We start from the raw sequence: 24,412 nt of genomic DNA, 5'->3' as shown, positions 1-24,412 counted from the left end.
GTGAATTTAATCTTTCTTCTAATCTCTGCGCATAATAGAACAATGATTTATTTCGCCTGTGAAATTTAAAAAAAAAATCGAGAAAATGTATTATTGTGTGCTGAAATGTGAATCAATTATTTCGTTATATATGTTTAGAAGAGAAAAAAAAACGTTTTCGTTTAAAATTTTGTATTATTTATAAACTTTATTGTTTTTTAAATAAAAAAGAAACGAAGAGCAAAGTTTTTATATTTTTATATTAAACTACTTAACGAAATAATTTAATAAAATTTTCAGTTTAAAATATTAAATTACATTTTAAATTCTCAGCATTCTCGAGAACTTCAATTTCAATGACATGACATCGTTGTGGATAATAAAAGAAAAGGTAATTATTTTGTTTTACAAAAGTTGTTTATTATGAATATTTATACAAAATATAATTTTTAAATGCTAGATTTAAAAATTCTTATCGCTAATAATGGTACATTATTACCAGAAAAAAAAATTATTTTACTCAAATTCAATCACGATTTCAATATTTCCAATGCTTCTAATAATTTCAATTCCTCAAGAATTTCAGCAAGATTTTCTATCGATGCATCTTCAACTTCTTCCGCCCAAATTTCTAATGATGTTTTACATTGTTCAAATTGTGTCGGCTTTCCTTGAAAATATTTAATCTGTAAACAAATCAAATGAATATTTAAATTTATTTTTCTAACACACTTTTACTGTTAAATATATTTGGAATTCTTTTTTTTTTCTTTTAGATTTAGAAAAAATACCTACCTCATTATCCTTGTATCCTAACTTAGTCGCTAACTTCTTCCAATCGCCTTTCAGTGCTTCTGACAACTTTGCAATCATTTCCGGGGTAAGTTTATTTATCTTTGGAACTTTATCTAAAGTTTCAGCGTCAGTTTGATCAGATTCTTGTTTTAAAACATCTTCACAGAATTCTTGATCAGCTGACTGAGGCGGCGTATCATCAGCTTCGATTTTTATATCAACTTGAGTTAGCTGAAAATAAATAAATAAATAAATTATATAAATATATAATTTTTGTTTCAAACAATTATATTCACAAGTAGAAAATTAATTTTTAAAAAACTTACCGGTCGATCTTTCGCAATTTTCTTAATCATTGTTTCTAAATATTCGGGAAGTTTATTTATCGGATAATTTCCATGAACAAAAAAATGTGGACTACGTCTCGCTAATAATCTTAACGCTCTCCAACCGAAATTTCCATCGTTGACTTTCCTAAGGGAATACAATTTTTTTTTTTAAAACAGTATTAAAGAGAAGAAAAGTATATTTTTATATTAAATTTAAATCTTACTTGTATTCATCGTCCACCATTGCCGCTGGATCCAATTCGATAATTGCATCTTCGAAATAAGTTTCCAAAGATGGTAGAAAATCTCGTTCTTTTGATTTACAGGCTTCTAAATTATTTGGATTCAAATTCCACAGTTTCGTCAATTCGGGACTGAAATTTTTTTTAATTAAATTAATAAATTTAAAATAGAAAATAAAATAGATTTAGCATAATTTACTCACTTTCCCATATGATATTTTCCAACGAGTTGTGCTTCTTTAATAAAATCACCAATTTTTCGACGAGATCTTTTTGGTTTTCTTATATCCTTTGTGTCATCTTCATTTGATTCTGGCGCCGGTCTTTTAAATGCCGGACAACCTTCATTCTTCCAAGCATTCCAATGCTCTTCACGAGCTAAAATATGTTTAACCGTTTCGGCAAATACTCGACCATCGGGTGGAGTTTCAATGAGTAGCGAATAAACTTGATCTGTTGTCGCTTTCACCCACTCGGCCTGATAAGCTTTCAATTCGTGTGTTTCCCTGCATAAAAAAAAAACAGTAAAGAAATCAAATATATTTTTTAAAATTTTATATAAAAATATACTTACGATTTAAATTTCACAGTACTATTCAAGTACTGAAATAAAATGAGAAACTGAAGCAAAACATATCTTCGAAAATTTGTATCCGAAAGCTGAAGTTCGAGTAATTTTTGATTTGTAAGATATTTCGCAAAATAATGCGTCTCTTTATGCGATCCCTCCATTAAAGAATCATCTTTTATTGTCGTCAAACAACTTCTCTGCTCTTCCAATTTAAATGAAGAGAACGCTGACAATACATTTGAAGCGTGCTGTAAATAATAAATAAAATAAAATTCAAAAAAATATAAAAATAATAATAAAAATTTCTTACCGCTGAAAAAACTTTCCAATGCATTTTATTATAACATTGATTTGGATTTCTAAAAAAATCCTGTAACGCCCAAAATTTTCTATACAAATTATAATCAATTGATATTTTACTCTCGGACAATTCATCAACATTCATTTGATCTGTAATATCATCTGATTTTTCCATTCCAAATTCAGTATGATTTTCCAAATTAAATTCACTAACAATATTTAATCCCGATCTTTCTGAGAATGGAAAAAATTTCGCTAGAAAAAGTAATATTCTTCCGCAAAAAACAGTTTGTTGTGAACGTGAAAGTCTTCTCAAAAGATCATTACACATTCGTAGAAGATTATTTTTACAAGCACCGAAAAACATTTCTTCTTTCCATACAGCAACATTGTTTTCAACGAATGTAAAAAGATTTTCACATCTATCAAGTGTCATTGCATCAAATATATCACCCAATAACATTACAGGAACACTTGCTGTTGCCAAATCTCTTTGGCATAATTCAATACAAAATGTAATATATGATTCAAGTGCCTGTACATGTCCTGAGGAATTTTCTGCTAATATTAACAGTAGAGTATCACGAAGTGCTTGATCAACTGCCGCTTTTCTATCCGATTCATTTACACAATGATCTGTACATTTTTTCACGAATGATGCTGTATCTAATGTTTTAAAAGAATGTTGCAAGTGTTCCTGAAAAATGTAACAAAAAAATGTTTTTTTAATTTTACAGAATATTTTAATGAAATGTAAAAATGTAAATAAATGCAATATAGATAGTATTTATTTGATAAAAAATACAAAATAAATAATGTCAATATAACCTCAAAAACAAAAAATAAGTTTTATTAATAAAATATACTTACGCTATATTCTTTTCTTAACGTTTCGAACATTGCCATAATTGATAATATAATTTTTCAACTTAATTTATTGAATATTCACTGTTTATTATTTAAAAAATTAAAATTTTAGACGTGGAATAACAATAGCATTATATTCAAGGTCCATAACGTCGTCTGCTACTGTCAAACAAGCGCTTGCGTGATTTAGCGCCACGTCGCGGTGAAATTTGTCAGTACTTCTCATTAAAAGGAATTTTATTCTAATTTATTAATTAATATCGAAAAAAGGTAAGAAATTTAACTATTTTTTTGTGCTAATTATTTGCAAGTTATATTAATTTCAAATGTATAATTAATATTGAATTATAATTGATTTTTTTGTATGCCGACGAATTCTAACCTCACTTTTAGAAATGTAAACAAAAATAACATCCCCCAATTAATATATATATTAAAATGCACAGTTAACTATTTATATTTTATTTGTTATTATTATTATTGTAAAGGATTAATTTCTTACAGGTTAGTCTTATTAATAAAAGACAAGATGACAATAATGAAATTTATAATCGGCGGTACATGTGTTACATGGTCGGTATGTGTTTGTTGTTATTTATATAAAAAGTATAAAATTTCCGAGTCAAAGAAAGAAACAAAAAAGACAAAATCTTTGGTACTTTTCTCATCCGAAGAATCAGTAAAGTGCAAACTTCATTTAAAATTTGGTAAACCTTGCGAGAAAATTCACTGCCCGGTTCGAACCATCAAGTAAGTGTAATTTAACTTTAAATATTTAAATTCAATACATATATTTAAAAAACAATTTTTATAATCTAAATCAATTTTTTTTTCTCTTCTAAACTTCTTTTTTAAATATATATATTTTCTTTAATATATGTATATTCTTTTCAGTGAATTAAGAAAAGCAATGTTATCCGCAAAACATTCTTTAGATGTATGCGTTTATTTTTTAACGCATCCTTCTCTAATTGACGCAATTATAGAAGTATTTCAGAGAGATGTGCCTGTGAGAATAATTACTGATGCTGACATGTCGGATAATACTTCGTCAACTGAACACATATATAAATTGCGTAAATTAGGTAATTAGTAAAAATTTAATTCACATTAACTAATAATAGAATTTGTGAATTTGTCTATTAGAAATTTAATTTATTTTTTGAAATTGTTTTAATTTTTTTAATTTATTTAGGCATACGCCTTCGTACTAAGCAGTCTTTTTATTATATGCATCACAAATTTGCTGTGGTTGACAAAAGAATTCTTATAACTGGAAGCACCAATTGGACGAAAAATGGTTTCTTTGGAAATTTTGAAAATATTATTATAACCAATCAACCGGATTTGGCTCAACCATTTGCCGATGAATTTGAAAGGCTATGGGTAATTTTTGATGGTTTATCAAGTGATGAACTTGAAAAAACAATTGTCAAGAATTCAAGGAATTATTGAATTCACAATCAGAAAAAAAGAAAAGACTGTAAATTGACTAATATTTCGTTACACTCTACTTTTGTGGAAACGTACTTTTACGTTTTATTCTTAATTACAAAAGGGTAGATATTTTTATATTTTTTAAGATAATGCAATATTTTTTAGAGTATATTTGTTTATTTTACATAGCAAAATATTTTTTCAACTGTATTTAAATTTAAAACTTAATAAACATTAAATACTCTTTAATTTTCTGTGTAATTTGTTTTTCACAAAACAAAGTGTTTTTTAAAAAAAACAAATTAGTGTCGATAGTCAATTTATTTTGACAGTAAATAATTTTAAAGCAATTTATTGTTTCTACTATATTAATTATAAATCTTAAAATAATTCATTTAAAACGAAATAAAATAAATTTATAATAATGAATGAAACAGAAAATCAAAGATGTTCTTGTAAAATTATTAGAAGTCAAAGAAATTTATCTCCAATTTTCGTTTGGTCTTTTTATGCAGTAAATTATTCTATTTCTGAAATTATTTAAGTTTTTCAATTATTTCTTTTAGATTTTTTAATTTTTCTCTTTGTTAATATTTTAATTGGAAATAATTATAAAAATTTTTAAGGTTACCTTCGTGGGTTTATTAACCTCAATTATAATTATCTTTGCTAAACAAAACAATTCTGAAGACACTGATATTAAAATTCGATTAATGAATATTACTGAACATTTTAAAAATAATGGAAAACTTCATGCATCACTTGATTCCTTAATATATTACAAATCATTTCTTCATAAAAATCCCAAGTTCGAATTTAAATTTTCTTTATAATGATTTAAGTATTCTATTTGTTAATTAATACGGGTCAATAACTTTTTAATTGTCGATTGCTGTTTTAAAATAAAACTTATTTAAAAATTTATTATTTTTTAGAAATATATCATGGATAGATGGAAGTAATGATGAAATATATTATAAGGATCCAAATCTTGATGTTGTGATTTTAAATGTAACAAAAGGTTTAAAAGTTAATTGAAAAAATAATCTTAGGGTTAATTTCGCAATGCCTTCTTTATTCCGTTTTTAAATATTTATTTTTTTGCCTAGTACGAGAAGATTCACAGCGATTGATTAAAAGTCGAATAAATATTAGAGAAACTAGTCAAGATGAATATTTTTTTCACACGTCGTTTAATGATGAGAATATAATAATGTCACCTGATAAACTATATATGGCTATTTTGTCAGACGTACAAAAATCTTTTACAGAATCTCCTAAATATCGAGTAAATATAAAAGAATTTAGGTGAGGAATAAATTTTCTATAATTATATATTTTCTATTTACTAAAAAGCAAGTTTATTTAAAGAAACTAAAAAAAATTTTCTTTTTCAGTTCTGGAATTCAGATGAAAATTGTAAGAAACAGTAATTTTGTATCAGAATTTTCTTTTTCTGATCATGATAATCTCTATTTTTATACCTATAACGATAATGGAAGAGATAAACATTTCAAATGTTTTTTAAATTATGGAGATTTAAACATAACAATGGAATTTTGTCAAACTGAATTCGATTACAGTAAGGTAATTTTTATATACAGATTGTATTTAACTCATTTTAGGGGAATTTAAAATGAACGTAATTAAAAGAATATTAATTTAATATTCCATTTAAAGGAAAGAAAACTTGATTCATCAAATCAGAAAGAATATTGCAATAACGATGGAAATATTGTTCGATGTAATTCCATGATTGATGGAATTTTGTACAAAGAGAATGGAACTGTTTTACTTTATCCAAAAATAAATACCTTTATCTACAATAGAGCAATTACAAAGAACGAGTTAAAAAATTCTAGAAATAAAACAAAGTAAGATTGCAATTCATATTAATTATTCATAAAAAATAATAATTAGTGGCATTTTCTTATTAGAAAACCAGAAATTATATATTTCGGAACGACACGACAACGAACTGATCAAATTAATTATTCTTCTTATCGCAAAGAGTCTGAATATAAATCAATTGAATATACAGTTCATTATCCTGACGAGACTGTCATTTTTTATGGTCTTCAGGGAAAAAATTACTCGTATTATTTTCCTTCGAAGCAAAAAGGATTCTTTATTGAACCGACTTATGGTGAGAAAACTTGAAATTTTAATTAAATTTAAATTTCGTTTAATTAAATTAATTTTTTTTTAATTTTATAGGAATAATACAATTAGATTCAAAACCCTGGGTTCTACATCCATTTCTTTATCATAATGAAACTTCGGGAACGACCACATTTAATATGGCAATATCAACAAACGATGGAATTAATGAAAAATCTCAAGATATGCCTTATATTAATTCATCAACAAGAAATTTTATTCCATTAATTAGTAGCGAATACTATGTTACTAAAATTTTAAATGTTCGTAGAGATGACGAAGGAGGAGATTTGTTTGCTTATTTTTTGGCAGCACCAACAAAAAATGTTTCCAGAAGGTTGTACAAAAAAAAAAGGTTTTTTCTTCAAAGATAATACATAATTAAAGAAGAGATTATTTATTGTCTTGATATCTCTACTAGCAGGAATTTTTATAAAATAAAAATTTCACATGAAACAATTTCAATGGAATCTGTAATTTGTCTAACTTGTCCTGAGGAAACGAGTGATGGTGGTTTAGAAGCTAGTGAAATTTATCCCAAATGTCTTTGGGCTGACGTAAAAATGTCTTTCCTTGGTGATTATTATCTTCTTCATTGCAAGTAATTAATTATTTGCTTTTAGTTTTTAATTATTTTTTATTTCATTAAAAAATTGAAACTCATTTAAAAGTTAAATTTTCCTGATGATTAAAATTTCTCAATTATTTCAAATAATTGCTTGTTTCTTTTATCAAAAGTGATATTAAGGTAAATGATCAAAAATTGAAAATTGAAATTTACTTTTAAAAAATTATTATAAATATAAATTCAATATTTAGAGGACCAGATGTACCTTGGACAGTAATAGTGAATACCCAAACAAATATCGTTTTATTCAATCTAAAGGAAAATGAAGAAATTCGAGAATGGGATTCTTTAGTAACAAAACCACGTGTTCATGAATTTGAATTGGAACTCGAAGATGGTTTTATCGGAAGAATAAAAATGTATTTTCCCATAGATTGGTATCCGACAATTCAAAATTGTCGAAAAACATATAAACTACTTTTACACGTGGACGGAACACCGGAGGGACAATTAGTCAACGCTAAATATCAAATATCTTGGCTTTGGGAATTAATAATAAATAAAAATTTTATAGTTGTTGAGGTAAATTTTTTTTTTTTTTTTTTTGAGGAAATATTTAACGACAATTGAATGACTTTACGAAATTAATAAGTTAATTGATTATTAACTTATTTTTAATTTTCAGGCGGACGTTAGAGGAAGTGGTTATCAAAATATTGAAATTTCAAATTCAATTTGGAAAGAAATAGGCACATTAGAAATTGATGATCAAATTTTTGTGATAAACAATATTTTGACAAAATTCAATTGTATTGATTCTAATCAAATTGCAGTTTATGGAGAGGCTTATGGCGGATATACTGCACTTAATATAATGGCTATGGATAGAAAAAATATATTTAAATGCTGTGCAGCAGTTTCGCCCATTACCACTTGGCAACATTATTCCCATGATTTTGCAATTAAGGTTCAATTTAAAAATCTATTTAAATTTTTTTAAAAATTACACAATCCTGGGTTAATTCTTTTTTAATGTATTTTAAAATTTCTATTTTTGAATTTTTAAATTAATAAATTTTTTTACTATTAGTAGAATTTAAAAAAAAATATAATATTTAAATATAAGTGGATAAAATAATTAATCTTTCTGAATTTCTAGATATTTGGTGGCAAATATAATAATATTACGAAAGAAATTTATGAAAAAGCTAACTTGTCATCAAGAATTTTTGGTCTAAAGGATAAAAATTTTATTATTTACAGTGCAACTATGGATCAAAAAATTCTCAAATATCACGTGAACAATTTTCTAATTGCTTTAGCTGACAATGGAATTCTTTTCAAACATCATCAATATATTGATGAAGGACATGATATTTCAAATTATCGTGTTCATCTTTATAAACATATTGACAAATATTTTGAAAATTGTTTTGCAAAGAGAAACTAATTTTCATAATAAATTTCAAAAATGATAAATCTATCATTATATTAAAAAAAAAGAAAAAAAAATTAATTATAATTTAAATCTAATATACAAAATATTCTATTAAATTTTGGTAGTTAAATGAAAACTAATTAACTAAATTTAATATTAATTTATTAAAATTATATATATATATATTCAAAAGAAAATGCTTTTAAGTATTCAATAGATGTTATAAATTTCCGTTTCTATTCATTATTTAACATGCCGGAGGGTTTAACGTATTGAATACAAAAAATAAGAACGGTTAACCGCTTTTGTCATCCCTGGTGGGGATCGAACCCACGACCTTTGGATTAGAAGTCCAACGCGCTATCCTCTGCGCCACAGGGACTTGGTGATGTCTCATCGCAATGAGTGCATCATCAATTTTGTTTATCCTTTAATCAGGAACGTACAAACAAGGAAAGTAATCGGGCACTGGGTATCTTTCCAATAAACATAAAAATTTGTCCTATACTTTTATAATAATTTTCCTCTGCTTGTAAGATTATTCCTCTTATTATTTTTATTGTTATTGTGATAATTATCGTTATTATTATTTTTGTTATTGAAATTTTTATCAAGGGTAAAAGGAAAATCTTTGTTAATCATTTTTTTTAGTAGCTCATTAAACTTATTTAAATTCAGAATAAATTTTGTTAATTATGTAACAGTTGCAGAATAATTAAATTTTAAATAATTTTACCGGTAAACATAACCTTTTTGTAATGTCAAGATATTTATAGAAAATACTGTTAATATAATTTTAAAATATATAAAAGATGCATAAAATGCATTAATAATAAACAAAATAGTATAAATAAATGGAAAATTATTATAAATATTAGTAAAATATGTAAAAAATAATAGAACAATACCTTTGAGACCGGATGTTGAAATTAACTATATTTAAGATGTGTATTATTAATTTTGTTTCAGATTCAAAATAAATATCACTATTATCAACACTTGATTTCGTTCTAAACTTCACTGTCAACAATAATAAATACTTTTTTTACTCCAAAAAAGAAAAATTTTAAGAAACGCGGTTTTACAATTCAAAAGTGACGTTTGGACTGATTGAGCAATTGTGAATTGTACTTTAAGTTTAAAGTCCTGGACAGCAATCATGAAAATGTGGATTAGGCTTTATGACTCAGGTCAGGTTATGTTAGTTTTGTAAACGACCGTTACAAAATTACAGGTTAGGTGTAGAAACAAACTTTTGTAAATTTTAAAATTCCCAATATTTATAAGTTTTTTAATTAGTAAAAATAATTAGGTTTACAAACATAAGTGAATCTTACGTCAGTGAAATTGTTTTTATTGCTGTAACAATTATAAATGTGCGATTGTGCAATTTAATTCTCAAGTTCGGAATTGTTGACACAATTTTAATTTCTTGTCGATTCAGCTGATGTGTGTGTGTATGTGTGTTGCTGACATCATTTCCCGAGTGTTTTCGCGCTAAATTAGAGTAGAAGACGCGTGGGCATTTGTAAGCGGAGTTGTTGAAATTAGTGGAATTAAAAAGTGGGGTTTATTCTCTTGTCACCTGACCTGACCTGAATTTAGTTTACAAATTTTTTTTTATTCCACTTTGTCTCTGTTAACGAACAGTGATCACGTAACGTGAAAATATTCTGCGATACTAATATATACACGTATATAAAAAATGTCGCAGCCTTCGGTGGCAGCGTATTTCACCACGAGGAAACGTGCTGCCTCCGAGGAGATTCGCAATAAAGCAAAAGTATTATGTTTGGATCAAGAAACAACAACAACAACAAGAAACTCAAGTATTTCACAAGATAAATTTGTTGATTTACAGAAAGAATCATCGACATTGCTTACTATTGTGCCTGAAGATATTTCCAACGAGAATAGTACAAGTCCAAAACAATTTTCCAAAGGTAAAAGTACCGATGTCGATTCACCAGCTGTTAAATCAAATTCTGCAGTGCGAAATATTATTTTCGATTTACAAAAACCTGGCACGCCAAAAACACCAAGAATGAATACAAGAGCTCGCACAAGGTCACGTAAACTCTCCTGTGAGGAAGGTCAAACTGATATTCGTGAAACTTTTATGAAATTCGATGGAACGAGTACAAATAAAAATGTGATTTTCGAAAAGAAGGGCCTACTGAGTCCTAAAAAGCGTCCGAGTTCTTCTAGAAGTCTCAGAACACCGAAGAAAAATGAACAGGAAGCACCAGCCGCTGGTTCTGTTACTCCAAAAAAAACTCCAAGAATTGATGCACCCATAAGAACAGATTTAAATTTCGCTGAGATTAAAAATAAAATTAATCAATCATCAAGACTCGCTGAAATTAAGGAAAGAATTAATAAAATTCGTAATTGCGATGAAAAATTGACTCAACTTCAGGCGCAAAATGATAAGAAACAAGAACAGAAGCCACATATTCAAAAGTTTGATCAAATTCAGTTAGAAATTCCCGTTAGGTAATATTTTATTATTTTATTATTAATTAATTTTTTGATAAATTGTAAAATAATTTAATTTTCTTTTTTTTTTGATAGTCCATCGAAAGCAGCCAGGTCGCCGAGTAAGCTCTTAATGAGTCCTGTGAAAAATATACAGATATTAAAAACAGCCAGCCCTCAACGTCGTTTATTGTTTGAACCAAAAGAACCATCATCAAGTCCTGTTAAAGGAAGTCCAACAAAATCTCCAGCTTATCAGAGATATCAGTCATTAGCCGAAAGTACAGCTCCTGCTTTAGCATTGCCTTATAACTATAGATTCCTTGCAGAAGTTTTCAGATGTATTGATACGGTAAATTTTTTTTATTTTTATATTTAATAATATTTTTTTTTTGTATTCTATTATTCAAAATATTAATTCTTTTTTTCAATTTTAGGTTGCAGCCATGCTTTTTAATCGAAAGGAGAAGATAACATTTAAAAAATTGAAACCTGCCGTTCAAGAATTACTTCGACGTAATTTAAATTTAGATCATATTGCTCAGATAAAAAGTATTTATCCCGATGCATTTGAATTTAATCAAGAGAAAATTCGTAATTTTGGATCAGCTACAAAAGTGCCAACCTATGATCTTGTAATAACACCATCGGTTGAAACACGAAGCGGAAGAAACACTCCAGACGCTGATAATATTCTTAAATCTGGCTCAGAAGTCAGTATGAGTCCAGTTGTTCTATTGGAGAGACGTCGAAAATTCTACAATAATCTTTTGGGTAAATTTTATTTCACTAAAATGCAAAATTCAGTTATTAAAAATACATTTAAAAAATATGTAATAGAAAAATTAAAAAGAAGATATTAATAAACTTAAAAGAGTATTGATAAACAAAATTTCGTTTTTAGACAAAGTTAAGGACGAACACGAGGAGTTCCTGAAAAATTTAGAAACTCCAATGATTGTACCAAGAAGCAAATTGGTTCGCTGGCATCCGGATTTTGATATTGAAAATTGCAAAGCAATTGAAAAAGCCGAATTACCACAACCGCCGAATGTGGAAAAAGCATCATCCGCTAAAAACGTTCTTGGTAAGAGATTCTTTACATGACAATGAAATACAAAAATTAAGGTGACCTAGAATTTTTATTGTCACGATTACAAATTGCATAAGAAATTTTGTAATGAAAACATTGAATCAAAAGTGAAATGTTTGCAAAAAATTTAAAGCTTGTGACAACAGTTTGTATATATATATTTCAGCTTCTTGTCAATTAGCAAATAACTGTCTCATCTGTCTACAGACATAAACGTAACATTTTTAATTTCTTGTCAATTGAGAAGCACGTGGTTTTAATAAGTATTTAAAAAAAGGAACAGAAATGTTAACTTTAGTAAATGGATTTGAATTCAAACTCACTGAGCAAGAAAGAATCAACAGAATTAGTAGGATTTATAAAATAGTTTCTATTTGTATTTTAAATATTTGTTTTATTTATTGCTTTTTTAGTTTTTAATTATTTTAACAATTAAAAATTGCAAGATTGTTTTAAGATAGTTTAAATTTGTTTTTAATTTTTTGAATGAAAATTTAGTTTAATTTTAATTACTTAAATTGTGTATTTGGTTTTTTCAGATAAAGCTAAAAGTCTTTTCAATTGCAATACGCGAATGGAAAAGGCATTGCAACGATTGGCTGATGCAAAAATGACGAAAAATTCAGAATCGTCACCATCAAGTACAGAAATTTTAAATACCGATATTCAAAGTGAAACAAATGCCGAGGGCTTTAAAAAGGTGCAAATTTCAGTTGTGGATACACCTCCTACAACTCCAACTGCAACAACTACTGCCTCAAGTAGCGTCAGTCTCAATCCCGCATTAAAAGGAATACCTAAAGCTCTTTTAGAGAGGGTAAATTAATTTTTTTTTTTGTTTATTTAAAAAATATTAATTATTTTAATTAAATTACTTTTCAAATTTAAAAAAGTATTTTTTTCTCTACGTTTCTATTTTTTATTTTTAATAATCTACTTGTATTTATAAAATTATTAATTTATTTAAAAATATATTTACAGGTCCGTGCAAAACAAGCTGCTAAAGCATTAGAAGCAATGACAAGATCGCCAGCCGCGGATAAAGCAGCAGCGATGCATTTGAGATTACCTGAAATTGCTAGAATTCTCCGTAATATATTTGTGGCTGAAAAGAAAAGTGTATTAACAATGGAATTTGTTCTACAAAAATTAGATAATTCTTATAGAATGAAATTAACACAAACTGAATTGGAAGAGCACATTCGTCTTTTGTGTAATGTCGCGCCAGCGTTTACGAATATTCGAAATGTGAGAATGATCGATTATTTAAAACTCGTGAAAGATATTGATTTGGCTAAAGTCATTAAAAAATTAGAGAGCGTAGCTAATGACAAAATGAAAACTTGATAATAGTGAGAGAATTTGAAATAGTCTCTTTTTTTTTTCTTAAAAAAAATAATTAGAATTTAGCAGTCGATAATTCTACAGAATTTTCTTAAACTAATTAATAAATTAACATATTATCGTATTGATAATATATAATTTGCACGTGCATGATAAACTGAATAAGTTTTTACCATTTTTTTTTTCTTTTTTTTAATCTAATTTACAATTTTTTGCTGGTGTGCCTTACAATTTAATAGTTTTCAGTTTAAAATACACAACGATGAATTTTATAATCTGCAGAAAAAGACTGCAAAATATTTGAATTAAAAGTTTTACCTTTATAAGATTGAGACTGAATTTAATAAAATTTTGAAAAAAAGTATGTACCTCCACTTAAATCAATAAAATTTAATTTTCATTTAAGTAATAATTTGAAATATAGTTTTTTTTTTTAATTTAATAGTTTTTAATTAAAAATATTAGAAAAAATTATTTAATCAATATAAGGAAACAATTTTTTAATTTGAAGTTTTAAATAAAAAAAATATTTTCGAGTTTTTTAAATAAATAACAATAAAGATAGTAAAAATAATACTTGAAATTAAAATATTGGAAGTATTTTCTTTGTTAAAATTATTAATTTCCATTAATAATTAAAAAGTCGTATTCAAAATTTATTGTTTAGTACACAATTTTTATTTAAAGTGGATTTAATAAATTAATCTCAAATTGAAAATAAAAATTCAGTTCATTCAATGCTGGTAGATTTTGAATTTTTTCAAATTTTTAAATTTTTCCCGCGCTTTTATCTGGAAGTACGTTTCCGTCGGGGTTCACACTAGTGATCGCAAAGATTTCAACAGTCAGTGTTGCGCGGTTAAATCGTTTGTAATTATCAAATAATAATTAAAAATGTGCAGTGTTATTAATCATTATCAATTAAAATTCGTTATCTAATATGAAAAATACGTAAGTACAAGTGTTTGCAACTTTGGGAAATTCAGTATAAGCAGAAAATATCAATATTAAAATTGCATTGCTTCCCGCTTTGATTCATGTTTTACGGTCGCTAGAATCAATCGAATGTCGAATAAATTATTATTTTTTCAATATTTTAAGCAAAATTTACAGTATATTTAATCATTGTTGAGTTAATTATGTAAAAAACGGTATAAAAAATGTCAATAATTTGCATTGTTGTATGATAAGGTTAGTTTGTTCAACAAGTTGATTTGTTAACAAATTGCGCGGGAATTGCATTCAGTTTCGTGAAAATTTGCCAACATCGTGTATCAAAAAATTTAACTTTATATTTTTATTTAATTGATATAAAGGATTACAAATATACTGAATTTCTCAAATCTACTAAATACTTGTTAAATTAATTAAATAAATCTTAATTAATTCGTTAATAATTTCGGGTTAATGTTGAGTTAATCTAAAAATAATTCTCAAATCGTGGTTTTGAAATTCGAAAAAGTGAAAGTGTGACAGTGGTGCAAGTGTTAATAATAATTTGTTTAGAACGTAAATTTAAAGATATTAAACCATAAAATAAATAAGTAAACGATTTTTAATAGTAATTAATAAAAATGAATAAATAAATAAAATAAATAATAGTGCAGTGTATTTAAAAAATAATCTGTGGCCAACGATTTTTTATCTGGTAAGAATAAAACTAAAATATTAGTATATATATTCTATTTTTGTAAAGAAAATATAAATATTAATTTTATTGAAATATTTTGTCATTTCAAAAATTCGCGGTATGCGCGTTTCTGCGTCGCAGTAAAAAAATTCGTTCTGCTATTTTAAAAAACACCATTGTTTTGGAAAAGTAAGGGATTAAAATTGCTTATTTATTATTGCATTTATCGTGAAAAAAGGATATTATTAAATTAAAATTATGTTTCTTACTTCATTATTATTAAAAGAAGGGAAAAAGAAAAGCAGGTATTTATTTTGTTTCTTTGAAATGACTATTTCAATACTTGACCATTTTAAGGTTATGTTTTGATTTCGTACTGAAAATTAATTTTGTTTATTTTAAAGAATTTTATGGTATATTATTATTATTATTGAATATTAATTAGTAGTAAACTATTTTATTAATAATTTGTTATACATTTTTATAACTAATATGATAATTGGAAACAATTTTGAAATTACAATTATCAATTTAATGTACTGATGACAATTTGTCGAAACTGCCGGTTAAAATATTTTAATTAGAATTAATTTAATTTTTTTGTTACAGATTCCTTATGGTTCAAATACAAAGTATGGTGAGTGGCCACAGAATTGTGCTTGTGCGCCCTAGGGATGCTGAGAAATTTGAATTAATCAAATTTGATCCATGGAGTGAGTAACATTTCCTTTACAATTATTTCAATATATTTAAATATAGGTTCTTTACTTCTAAAATCGAATTTTATGAATATTTAAAACATTCTTTCAAATAGAAAATCAGAGAATTTTTCACTAATTATTTAAAAAAAAAATCATTTTATTTTGCAGTTCAAAGGGAAGCATACTACAAAGAGGTGAAAAAAATTCGTCCACTTTAAGGTAGAAAAATAGATAATTTACTTTTTAATAAATAAAATATATTGATGAATTGTCTGCGATTATTTGTTTGTACATAATTATCTTAAAAAGAAAAAAAAAATTATAAGTCTGAGAATTTATTCTCATTACTAGAATATTTTAAGTATCCTCTTTAAATAGATGAGGAAATTAATAAGCTTCGTTGTAAAATGATTTTACAATAGATTAATAGCGACGATATTGTTGCATATTTTAAATAAAGAGAAATATGAATTATTTAATTCAATTATAAATAATTAGTGAAAAATTCTTTATATTATCCACATTGTGGTTCGGCTTCACATCCTTGGCAATCGGGTTGATAAACATAACATGTAAAACCTGGTGGACATTGATGTTGTAAGCAAGGATCTTCATAATCTCTCATGTAACATAAATCAGTAGCTGAAAATTTCACAAAATTTATAAAAGAAAATTATTTTCGATTTTTTCTCTATCTAACGAAGAATATTATTAAATAATTCCTTTTTTTATTTCTTATTTAAATTAACAGTTTTTAAAATCTTAAAATAATATTTGTTTCAAATTAAATTTTTTTTTTAAACTCACTCTTTATGCAAATATTATTTCTACAGCAACCGCCACAGCAATTTTCATCATCTCCACACTAAAAAAAAAATATAATTTTACTGAAAAAAAAATTACTTTTCGTAAATATAATTTTAAAATAAATAAATGAAGTACTCAGGGGGCAAAAAACCATGATCGTTCTTAAAAACCTTTTTTAAAACGAACATGGTTTTTTGCCCACTGTATACAGATTAAATTAGAAGAAGAAAAATAATTTTAAAATTCTGTTTTGCAAAGTTACATAAGTCAATTAGTTTCTCTTACATATTGTCCAGGTGTTTTACAGTCCTGACAAAAGACACACGCTGCTATTGCAAATATAATAACAAAAAAAGCACATTTTTTAACTTGTGACATGTTGAGATACTTTTAACGTTCTATTGGCTTTAAGTGTTTCTCGTAGACTTTATATACCTCTGGAACTATCGCTTAATCAAGTCCATCATTAACAAACTTCTCGTTAAAAATATAATATTTTTAAAATCGTTGAATTTTTTTCATTTTACTTTTTTAATTTTCTATAGAATTTAGAAAATTTTTATCTCAATTTCCATTAATTTTTTTTTTTTTCATTTATTTCAATTCAATTATAAAACTTGAATTTCTTGTTGGCTTCTTTTGTAGACGCGTATTCGTTGTAATTAATGTCAAGGTAGAAAAATTATCGTATGACCGGAACCTTAGTAAATAGTTGAAATTGGAAAATGGTACATTTAGATAATAAAGATTAAGATCATTATTGATTATATAAATGCAATTTTAAAAAATATATCTAAATAATTATAAAATCGAAAAAAAATTTCATAAGTGAAAAAAAAAATTCTGAATATTATCTAAATCTCTGTCAAGGTCATTTGTCTTGCGTTATATAGCATGAGGTCCCTCCTTTAGCACTTCAATTACCACTTGGCAAATTATGATAAAATAGAAAATTATTTCTCTACTTATCGTATCATACTTACTTTTCATTAACGATCATTTTAGCACGCAACATTTTTACTTTGACATACCTAATTTTGTAAAAAATAAAATTATTTATTGATATTGTTAATTATAATAATTATTCTCGATTCTTTTTTTTTCTGTCATGACTTCTTAACCTTTTCTGAAACAGAAAAAAAAAATTTCTCCCCTCTCTTTTTTGGCGATATGAAAAATTGTTTTAAAAATGTTTTGACTCTAAATCTTCCGTTAATTACAAATCAATTTGTCAAGACTGTTTTGAAATTAGGTGAAAATAGTGATTCCGATGGATTTAATAGTTTATATAAATGGTGCGATATAAAGGATGCATTTAGAGAAGCAAAACGAATTAGAAAACCGATATTTCTTTTAATTCACAATTCATGGTGTCCGTCGTGCAAGAAATTGAAAAATAAATTTTCAAAATCATTGAAGCTTATTGATCTTAGTAGAAAGTAACTTCACAGTTTTAATCGAAAAAATTTAATTAGTATAAATAATTTTTTTTACAAAATTTATTAATTAAAATTTTTTTAAATTTTCTTTAGTTTCATCATGGTGAAAGTGGAAAATACAGTCGATACAGTGAACAATAGCAAAAAATTTTATCCAGATGGAAAATATATACCAAGAATTCTGTTTTTCACTCCAAATGGTGAATTGATAAGAGATGCTTATAATCGAAGTTCAAATATTGATTCGAAAAATCGTTACTATTACAATAATTCTTCACAAATTATCGACACTATGAATTTTGTATTAAGATTAATTTCGGAAAATGAATTCACGAATTCAGAGGAATATAAAGACAATGAACCAATTAATGAAAATCCAAATTTTCCAAAACCCATTGTTACAAATTAAAAATTCGAATCGTAATTTTTTTTTAATTATAAATTTTTTAATTAATTATCAATGAAAAGAAAGTTTAAAAAATATAAAAAAATTTCTATATAATTTTAATATAAAAATAGAATTTCTTTTTCATGAATTCAATCCTTTGAGAGTTTAGTCAGACAAAAAAAAAAAAAAAAAAAAATGAAATCTACTTTCTTTCACGTTACGTTTAGAGACATATCCGCAAACATTTCTCTTTTCTTTGTTTAATGAGGATTCACATCGTTCTCTGTGTGTATATGTGAATATAGGGATCTCGATCTACTAAAATGATCATTTCCGTGAGAGGGTCGCAAAGATGCAGATAGAAAGACTTGAGATTGGAGACTTGATGCCCTGACCTTAGAAAAGCCCTTTTGGTATCCCTTTGATCCCGCGCCAAGGAACACAAAGTTGTATTATTTCCACCGTCCGGGATTTCAAACGATTTAAGATCCACGAGGCGTAAAATGTGGTGTAGGAGGAATAGGAGGAGGGGGGCAATGGCATTTCACTTTTTCTCTCTTTCACCCTTCAACAGAAATCTTCTTATCCTTTCCCCTGTTTTCTGTGTGTTCAGTTTTCGCGGTAGACCTGTCGTCGTTTATAATGATGTTGCCAATTCAATTTCTCTTCACTATATATATATATATATTGTCGTTTTAGTTTAACGATAAGAATCCCTTGAATGAAACTCGATTTATGTAGAAAAATATTTCGAATTAATTTTTTTGGTTTTGTAAATAAAAACTATATATTTTTTTTTTTTTTATTTTAGATTTCCCGCGTACACCTTTTTAAGGCTTTTACGCTCTCTATACCCCATCTTTTAACCTCACCTTTCCTCCCCTTTTGAAAATCCCAAATTCCCAAGTCCCCAAATTGCGGTCCGTAGCCGACTTTTATTAGAAGTATTCGCATTTGCCTGACCCTTTCTTGATCAGAGTAGAGGGAAACTACGGAAAACCTCTACTGAATACAGCCGGTTTATTGACTGTCGAGTCATGAATGTACATTTAAATAGTCATCCAAATGCACAAACATATCCTCGACGTCAAACCTCCCGCTTAGTATATCTCGATTGCAGCGAAAACACCAGGGCTATAGCGGGTACCGAGGCGGTCACCCATCCAAGTACTAACCGTGCTTGGAAGTGCTTAACCTCGGCGACCGCAAGCCAAGACGCTTCACCGCCCGAGCTATACTATAATAAAAACTATATATTAAAATTAATATTTTTTTAAATAAAGGATTTTTTATTTTAAAAAAAATATATATTAAAATCTTTTGCTATTTTTTAAAGTAATAAAAGAAAGTTGAATTCTTTGATCCCTCGTTTTTTTTTGGAGTTAAAAGCTTAAAGACTTAAAAGCATTTGAAACTCTGGAGATTATTCTCTTTTGTATACGATTACAAAACAAAAGTTCTTTATCGCCAAAAGAAAGTCGTATAAATTAAAAATCACAAATTGTATTTTATGTGAATAATTTTTTTTTGGGAAATTATTTGATAATTAGAAATTATTAGTAAAATTATATGCGAATTTATTTACATGTTTCGCACTCAGGGTTAGATTTAAAAATTATTTTTAAATTACAAAAACAATTTATTTCTGATATAATAATAATATTAAAAATATTAATAATATTATTGTCGTATTTTTTTCTTTCATTTTTTATAAAGAGTAATATTTTTTCGATTTTGGAAAACGGGTAAAAAAAATAAAAAACACTTTTTAGTTAATTAATTAAATTAATTAATAATATTATTTATTTTATACATTTATTTATAAATAATTTTTAATTTTTAAATTAAAATAATAATAAAAATAATAATAATAATAATAATAATAATAATAAAAACATTTTTAAATAATTTTTTTTCTTTTTTTTTTATTAATAATTTAATTTAATACATCAAAAAGTGTTTTTTACTTTTTTACCTGTGTTTTAAAGTCGAAAAAATTTTACTCTATACTAATAACATTAAGAATAATTAATATGAATAATATTAATAATTAGAAGTTAACAAACAGTTTATAAATTACGAATACAAAATTATACAGAAAATTTACCATATTTTGTTTTAAATAATAAAAAATCCTTTATTTTATAAAATTGAAATAATTAATGTTAGTTATACTCTATAGAGTTTAAAAATCGTATTTTAATGAAAGGAGTCTTATTTTAAGTTGCAAAACATTTTAAGAAAGCTTTGTTTAATTTTTCAAAGTGCACTGAAATAAAATTAAATAAAATTAAAAAATTTATTTCATTAAAATAATCAATTACTTGACTATTATCAAATGAATATTTACTTGAATCAAAATAATTTTTATTTAAATTAAAAAAAAATTGTATTTGAACCATTAATTTTTGTATTTGAAACAAAATACAATTTAATTGAGTCAAATATAATAATTATTTAATAGAAATAAATATTTATTTGATAAAAATCAAGTAAACGATTATTTGAGCCAAATAATTTTTTTTTCAGTGTAATATTAAATTATTATTATTATTATTATTATTATTATTATTATTATTAAAAATAATATTTAATACAAATAAATATTTATTTGATAATAATAACTGATTATTTGAATTAAATAATTTTTCTTTTTTAAATAAAAATTATGATATCGATTTTATTTTTATTTTATTAGATAAAAATAAATATAATATTTAGATAAAATAAAGTAAAGAATAAAATAAAAAATAAAATAAAAAAATAAAATAAATAATATCTTTATATAAAAAATGAGCAGTAATTGGTATATTTAGGGCTGATTAATTTAATAATTTTGCTCATTAATATCAGATTTTTTTTTTTTGTATATTGCAATATAAACATAATGGCGAACAAATGAATTTTGTCAAAGAAAAGCTAGTCTCGTTTCATTTACTCTCTTTTTCTCTTTGAGTTCAATAAAAATCACAGTTTAATTCACCCAATACCCTCTTGAATATAATATATATATATTTTTTTTCTACATTGACTCGCGGAAATATAAATGCGCATTCCGCTCTTTTATATATCGTTTGAATGAAGTATAAAAATTTAAAAAAATAAAGTATACAATGCTCGTACCATATATATACAACTATATCATAAGCTTATGTGTCAAGTGGTATATTGCACAAGAGAGCCATATATACATATATATATATACACACAGCCTGAAATATAATAATATAATTTCTGTTTTTATACATAAAAAGCAAAATCGTTAATAGTCTGTGCTTGGGTCGAAAGCTTGTCTGGCTTTTGAGTTTCAGTTTCCTCACGTTCAAGGGTGTTTGCTCGCGAGTTGTTCTTTGCTTATTACAGTGTGCACTATGTGCACTGAACCCAAGTTAAGTACAAGTGGCTCGCCGCTAATTAACTACGTTATATATTTTTCATAATTCTCTCTTTCTCTTTTCATCATTCTCTATATTTTACCTTTAAACCAACTTTCTCACTCCTTTTCTCTCGTGATAAATACAGTCGGTTAAATACTCTCGCATTTGCAAGAGAAGTAGAAACCTCAATAATAAATTCTACGCTTTTTTTACATGTGTATATTCTAATACATACGTGACATTATATATCTCTCTCATATAGGGGAAAACAGGTATTTTTATATATGTCTCTTGAAAAATCAGGTCGAGAAAAATATTTCCAATATTTGATTTTTGAGACTTAATTTTTTTTTAAATAATGTATATTATTTATAACTAGCAAAATTAAACGCGCGCCAAATTGAGTATTTAATTGTTTGTTATAAAGAAATTAAAGATTAATATTATCAATAATAATTTAATTTATTAGAATATTATTACATATTAAAAAATAATAATGAAAATTATATATTTACAGGCCTCGGATTATACGACTTTTTTCAAAAATACGACTTTTATCGACTTATTTTAATAAAATGCGACTTATTTTTTACATTTGAAAAAAAATGTAAATAAAATACATTTTTTTAGTATAAAATGTAGATCTTCTTCAGATCTTCTTCAATTCAATTATTTAACAAATTTTGAACTAAAATGATTCTTCACTAAATTAATTATTTTTAATAATTTTAATGAAATACATCACAAATTCAATTATATCAAAATTATTTTTCAATTAAAATTTTTATGAAATTTAACAATTGTTTATAATTTAAAAAAAATATCACAACAAAATTGAATTATTTTTCAAAAATTTCAATTTAAAATAAACTAAAATTCAATTATTATCCGAAATTTTAATTCAAAATCAATTAAAAATCCAATAATTATCCAAAATTTTCAATTTAAAATTTAATTATTTACCAAGTTTTCAATTTAAAATGAAGTAAAATTCAATTATTTTCTAAAATTTCTATTCAAAATTAATTATCCAAATTTTCAATCAAAAATGAACTTAAATTAAATTATTATTCAAAATTTCAATTAAAATTCAATTATTTCCCAAAAATTTTCAATTTAAAATCAAATAAAATTTCATTATTCTCAAAAATTTGAATTCAAAATTCATTGAATTTTCAATAATTTGAATTTAAAAGCATCTAAAATTTAATTATTTCTAAAAATTTCCATCGAAATTTTTTTTTTGAAATTTCATAATTTCAATTATAACTCTAAGGAAATTCAATTATTTTTAACTATTTTAATAATATTCTTTGAAAATTCAACTATCTGAAACCATTTTTCAATTAAAAATGATTTTCAAATTATTGTATTTTGTCCGCATTTTCTAATAAATTTTTAGTGAAATCATCTAAAATTTTAATTACAAAACACTTAAAGTTTCAATTAATTTCAAATATCTCAATTTTAAATCTTTGAAAATTCAATTAAATTTAAAAAATGTTTGCCAAAAATTGTTTGATAAATTATTTTTAGTTCTGTAAAATTTAATAATTGGTTGAAAATTAACAATATCTTTTGAAATTTAATTATTTCTAAAAATTTCAACTTTAACCCTTCGAAAAGGATTATTATTAAAAAAAAAAAATTATTTAAAAATCTGTAAAATATTTTTGTTAAAATAAAAAACAAATCCACTTTTTTTGGAATATAAATGGACTAAAACGATTTTTTGTGTCTTTAAGTTGATTCGAGGCCTGTGTTTTTATAATTAATATTGAATAGGTATTCGTTGGCCCCTGGTACCTTAAAAATTAATTTTTAAAAATAAATTTTTTTCAAATTACTATCTTGTACGAAATTTCTTGGCGCATCTTTTTTCTCATCATAAATTTTTTGTATTTGTATACAATTTTTGAATCAATATACAACTTTAAAAAAAATTTCGTTGATAAACGTTGTGTACTTCAGCTTCGTGAATTGAATTTTCGAATTTGGAATTTTAAAGAAACTTATTCCGAAATTTGGAAACACAATTATACAACTTTGGCAAAAATGATAAAAATAATTGTCAAAATTTGACACGTCATAAGATTACTATATTCAAAAAAACACGTGAAATCAGAAAAGGTCAACTTCAAGTTAGGACAGAAGGACAGACCAAGCATTTTATTATCATATAATTGGCAATTATTTGGATTTTAATTATTATTTTACTGTATATTGAAAAATGTGTGTGATTTATCTAAACTGTCAATATTCAAATTACATATCTGGAACCCCGATATGATAAAATATATATTGAATTAAGTGAACGACTGTGTCCGTGTCGATGGTTATTGGTGAAGGTAACTCATCTCACCCTTCCATTTCTATGCTTGAGCAAAAAAGGTTCTTGAAATAAATTGAAAATGGCTGGTATCACCCTGCTTCGGATAAATGATACCTATCCGCACCTTTTCAGCCATC

General features: G+C 25.3%; 5 protein-coding genes and 1 non-coding gene across 6 annotated transcripts; 4 read left to right on the top strand and 2 right to left on the bottom strand.

Moving 5' to 3' along the window:
- Positions 1-374: 374 nt before the first annotated feature.
- On the bottom strand, positions 375-3,260 carry LOC127284703 (THO complex subunit 1). Its single transcript, XM_051310310.1, has 8 exons — positions 3,087-3,260; positions 2,227-2,913; positions 1,920-2,164; positions 1,549-1,851; positions 1,328-1,477; positions 1,101-1,248; positions 775-1,005; positions 375-665 (listed from the first exon to the last, which is right to left on the bottom strand). Exons 1-8 carry the CDS (start codon positions 3,120-3,122, stop codon positions 510-512), a joined length of 1,956 nt encoding a protein of 651 aa, XP_051166267.1. The 5' UTR covers positions 3,123-3,260; the 3' UTR covers positions 375-509.
- A 2,210-nt stretch (positions 3,261-5,470) lies between these two features.
- Positions 5,471-8,727, top strand: LOC127284702 (venom dipeptidyl peptidase 4-like). Its single transcript, XM_051310309.1, has 10 exons — positions 5,471-5,541; positions 5,630-5,828; positions 5,918-6,107; positions 6,201-6,394; positions 6,458-6,666; positions 6,738-7,017; positions 7,105-7,281; positions 7,500-7,830; positions 7,934-8,215; positions 8,408-8,727. Exons 2-10 carry the CDS (start codon positions 5,734-5,736, stop codon positions 8,696-8,698), a joined length of 2,049 nt encoding a protein of 682 aa, XP_051166266.1. The 5' UTR covers positions 5,471-5,541; positions 5,630-5,733; the 3' UTR covers positions 8,699-8,727.
- A 268-nt stretch (positions 8,728-8,995) lies between these two features.
- On the bottom strand, positions 8,996-9,068 carry Trnar-ucu (transfer RNA arginine (anticodon UCU)). Its single transcript has one exon. It is a non-coding gene; the product is annotated as a tRNA-Arg (tRNA).
- An 820-nt stretch (positions 9,069-9,888) lies between these two features.
- LOC127284701 (DNA replication factor Cdt1) lies at positions 9,889-14,010 on the top strand. Its single transcript, XM_051310308.1, has 6 exons — positions 9,889-11,182; positions 11,261-11,516; positions 11,602-11,938; positions 12,069-12,251; positions 12,797-13,074; positions 13,239-14,010. Exons 1-6 carry the CDS (start codon positions 10,392-10,394, stop codon positions 13,602-13,604), a joined length of 2,211 nt encoding a protein of 736 aa, XP_051166265.1. The 5' UTR covers positions 9,889-10,391; the 3' UTR covers positions 13,605-14,010.
- A 1,370-nt stretch (positions 14,011-15,380) lies between these two features.
- On the top strand, positions 15,381-16,426 carry LOC127284699 (39S ribosomal protein L33, mitochondrial). The gene is made up of 3 exons (XM_051310307.1): positions 15,381-15,536; positions 15,841-15,944; positions 16,101-16,426. The coding sequence occupies exons 1-3, from the start codon at positions 15,490-15,492 to the stop codon at positions 16,148-16,150; spliced, it is 201 nt and encodes a 66-aa protein (XP_051166264.1). The 5' UTR covers positions 15,381-15,489; the 3' UTR covers positions 16,151-16,426.
- A 1,415-nt stretch (positions 16,427-17,841) lies between these two features.
- On the top strand, positions 17,842-18,680 carry LOC127284698 (thioredoxin domain-containing protein 12-like). Its single transcript, XM_051310306.1, has 2 exons — positions 17,842-18,178; positions 18,272-18,680. The coding sequence occupies exons 1-2, from the start codon at positions 17,910-17,912 to the stop codon at positions 18,585-18,587; spliced, it is 585 nt and encodes a 194-aa protein (XP_051166263.1). The 5' UTR covers positions 17,842-17,909; the 3' UTR covers positions 18,588-18,680.
- The last annotated feature ends 5,732 nt before the right edge of the window (positions 18,681-24,412 follow it).

Source organism: Leptopilina boulardi, unplaced genomic scaffold, assembly GCF_019393585.1.
Source record: "Leptopilina boulardi isolate dan_hultmark-lab unplaced genomic scaffold, ZJU_Lbou_2.1 LbouV2_325, whole genome shotgun sequence".
In the NCBI taxonomy this organism is placed as follows: domain Eukaryota; kingdom Metazoa; phylum Arthropoda; class Insecta; order Hymenoptera; family Figitidae; genus Leptopilina; species Leptopilina boulardi.
Note: the sequence above shows the minus strand (reverse complement) of the source record. Positions and strands in the feature narration are given on the sequence as shown.

Bases quoted from the DNA above. Each gene is read 5' to 3' on its own strand.
- LOC127284702 (XM_051310309.1), top strand. From the start codon at position 5,734: ATGTCACCTGATAAACTATATATGGCTATTTTGTCAGACGTACAAAAA. The intron at 6,108-6,200 runs GTAATTTTTATA...TTCCATTTAAAG, and splicing joins CTGAATTCGATTACAGTAAG to GAAAGAAAACTTGATTCATC. The intron at 6,395-6,457 runs GTAAGATTGCAA...TTTTCTTATTAG, and splicing joins AATTCTAGAAATAAAACAAA to AAAACCAGAAATTATATATT.
- LOC127284703 (XM_051310310.1), bottom strand. From the start codon at position 3,122: ATGGCAATGTTCGAAACGTTAAGAAAAGAATATAGC. The intron at 2,914-3,086 runs GTAAGTATATTT...TACATTTTTCAG, and splicing joins CGTTAAGAAAAGAATATAGC to GAACACTTGCAACATTCTTT. The intron at 1,006-1,100 runs GTAAGTTTTTTA...ATTTATTTTCAG, and splicing joins AAATTGCGAAAGATCGACCG to CTAACTCAAGTTGATATAAA.
- LOC127284701 (XM_051310308.1), top strand. From the start codon at position 10,392: ATGTCGCAGCCTTCGGTGGCAGCGTATTTCACCACGAGGAAACGTGCT. The intron at 11,939-12,068 runs GTAAATTTTATT...TTTCGTTTTTAG, and splicing joins ATTCTACAATAATCTTTTGG to ACAAAGTTAAGGACGAACAC. The intron at 12,252-12,796 runs GTAAGAGATTCT...TGGTTTTTTCAG, and splicing joins ATCCGCTAAAAACGTTCTTG to ATAAAGCTAAAAGTCTTTTC.
- LOC127284699 (XM_051310307.1), top strand. From the start codon at position 15,490: ATGTTTCTTACTTCATTATTATTAAAAGAAGGGAAAAAGAAAAGCAG. The intron at 15,537-15,840 runs GTATTTATTTTG...TTTTTGTTACAG, and splicing joins GAAGGGAAAAAGAAAAGCAG to ATTCCTTATGGTTCAAATAC. The intron at 15,945-16,100 runs GTGAGTAACATT...TTTATTTTGCAG, and splicing joins AATCAAATTTGATCCATGGA to TTCAAAGGGAAGCATACTAC.
- LOC127284698 (XM_051310306.1), top strand. From the start codon at position 17,910: ATGAAAAATTGTTTTAAAAATGTTTTGACTCTAAATCTTCCGTTAATT. The intron at 18,179-18,271 runs GTAACTTCACAG...AATTTTCTTTAG, and splicing joins CTTATTGATCTTAGTAGAAA to TTTCATCATGGTGAAAGTGG.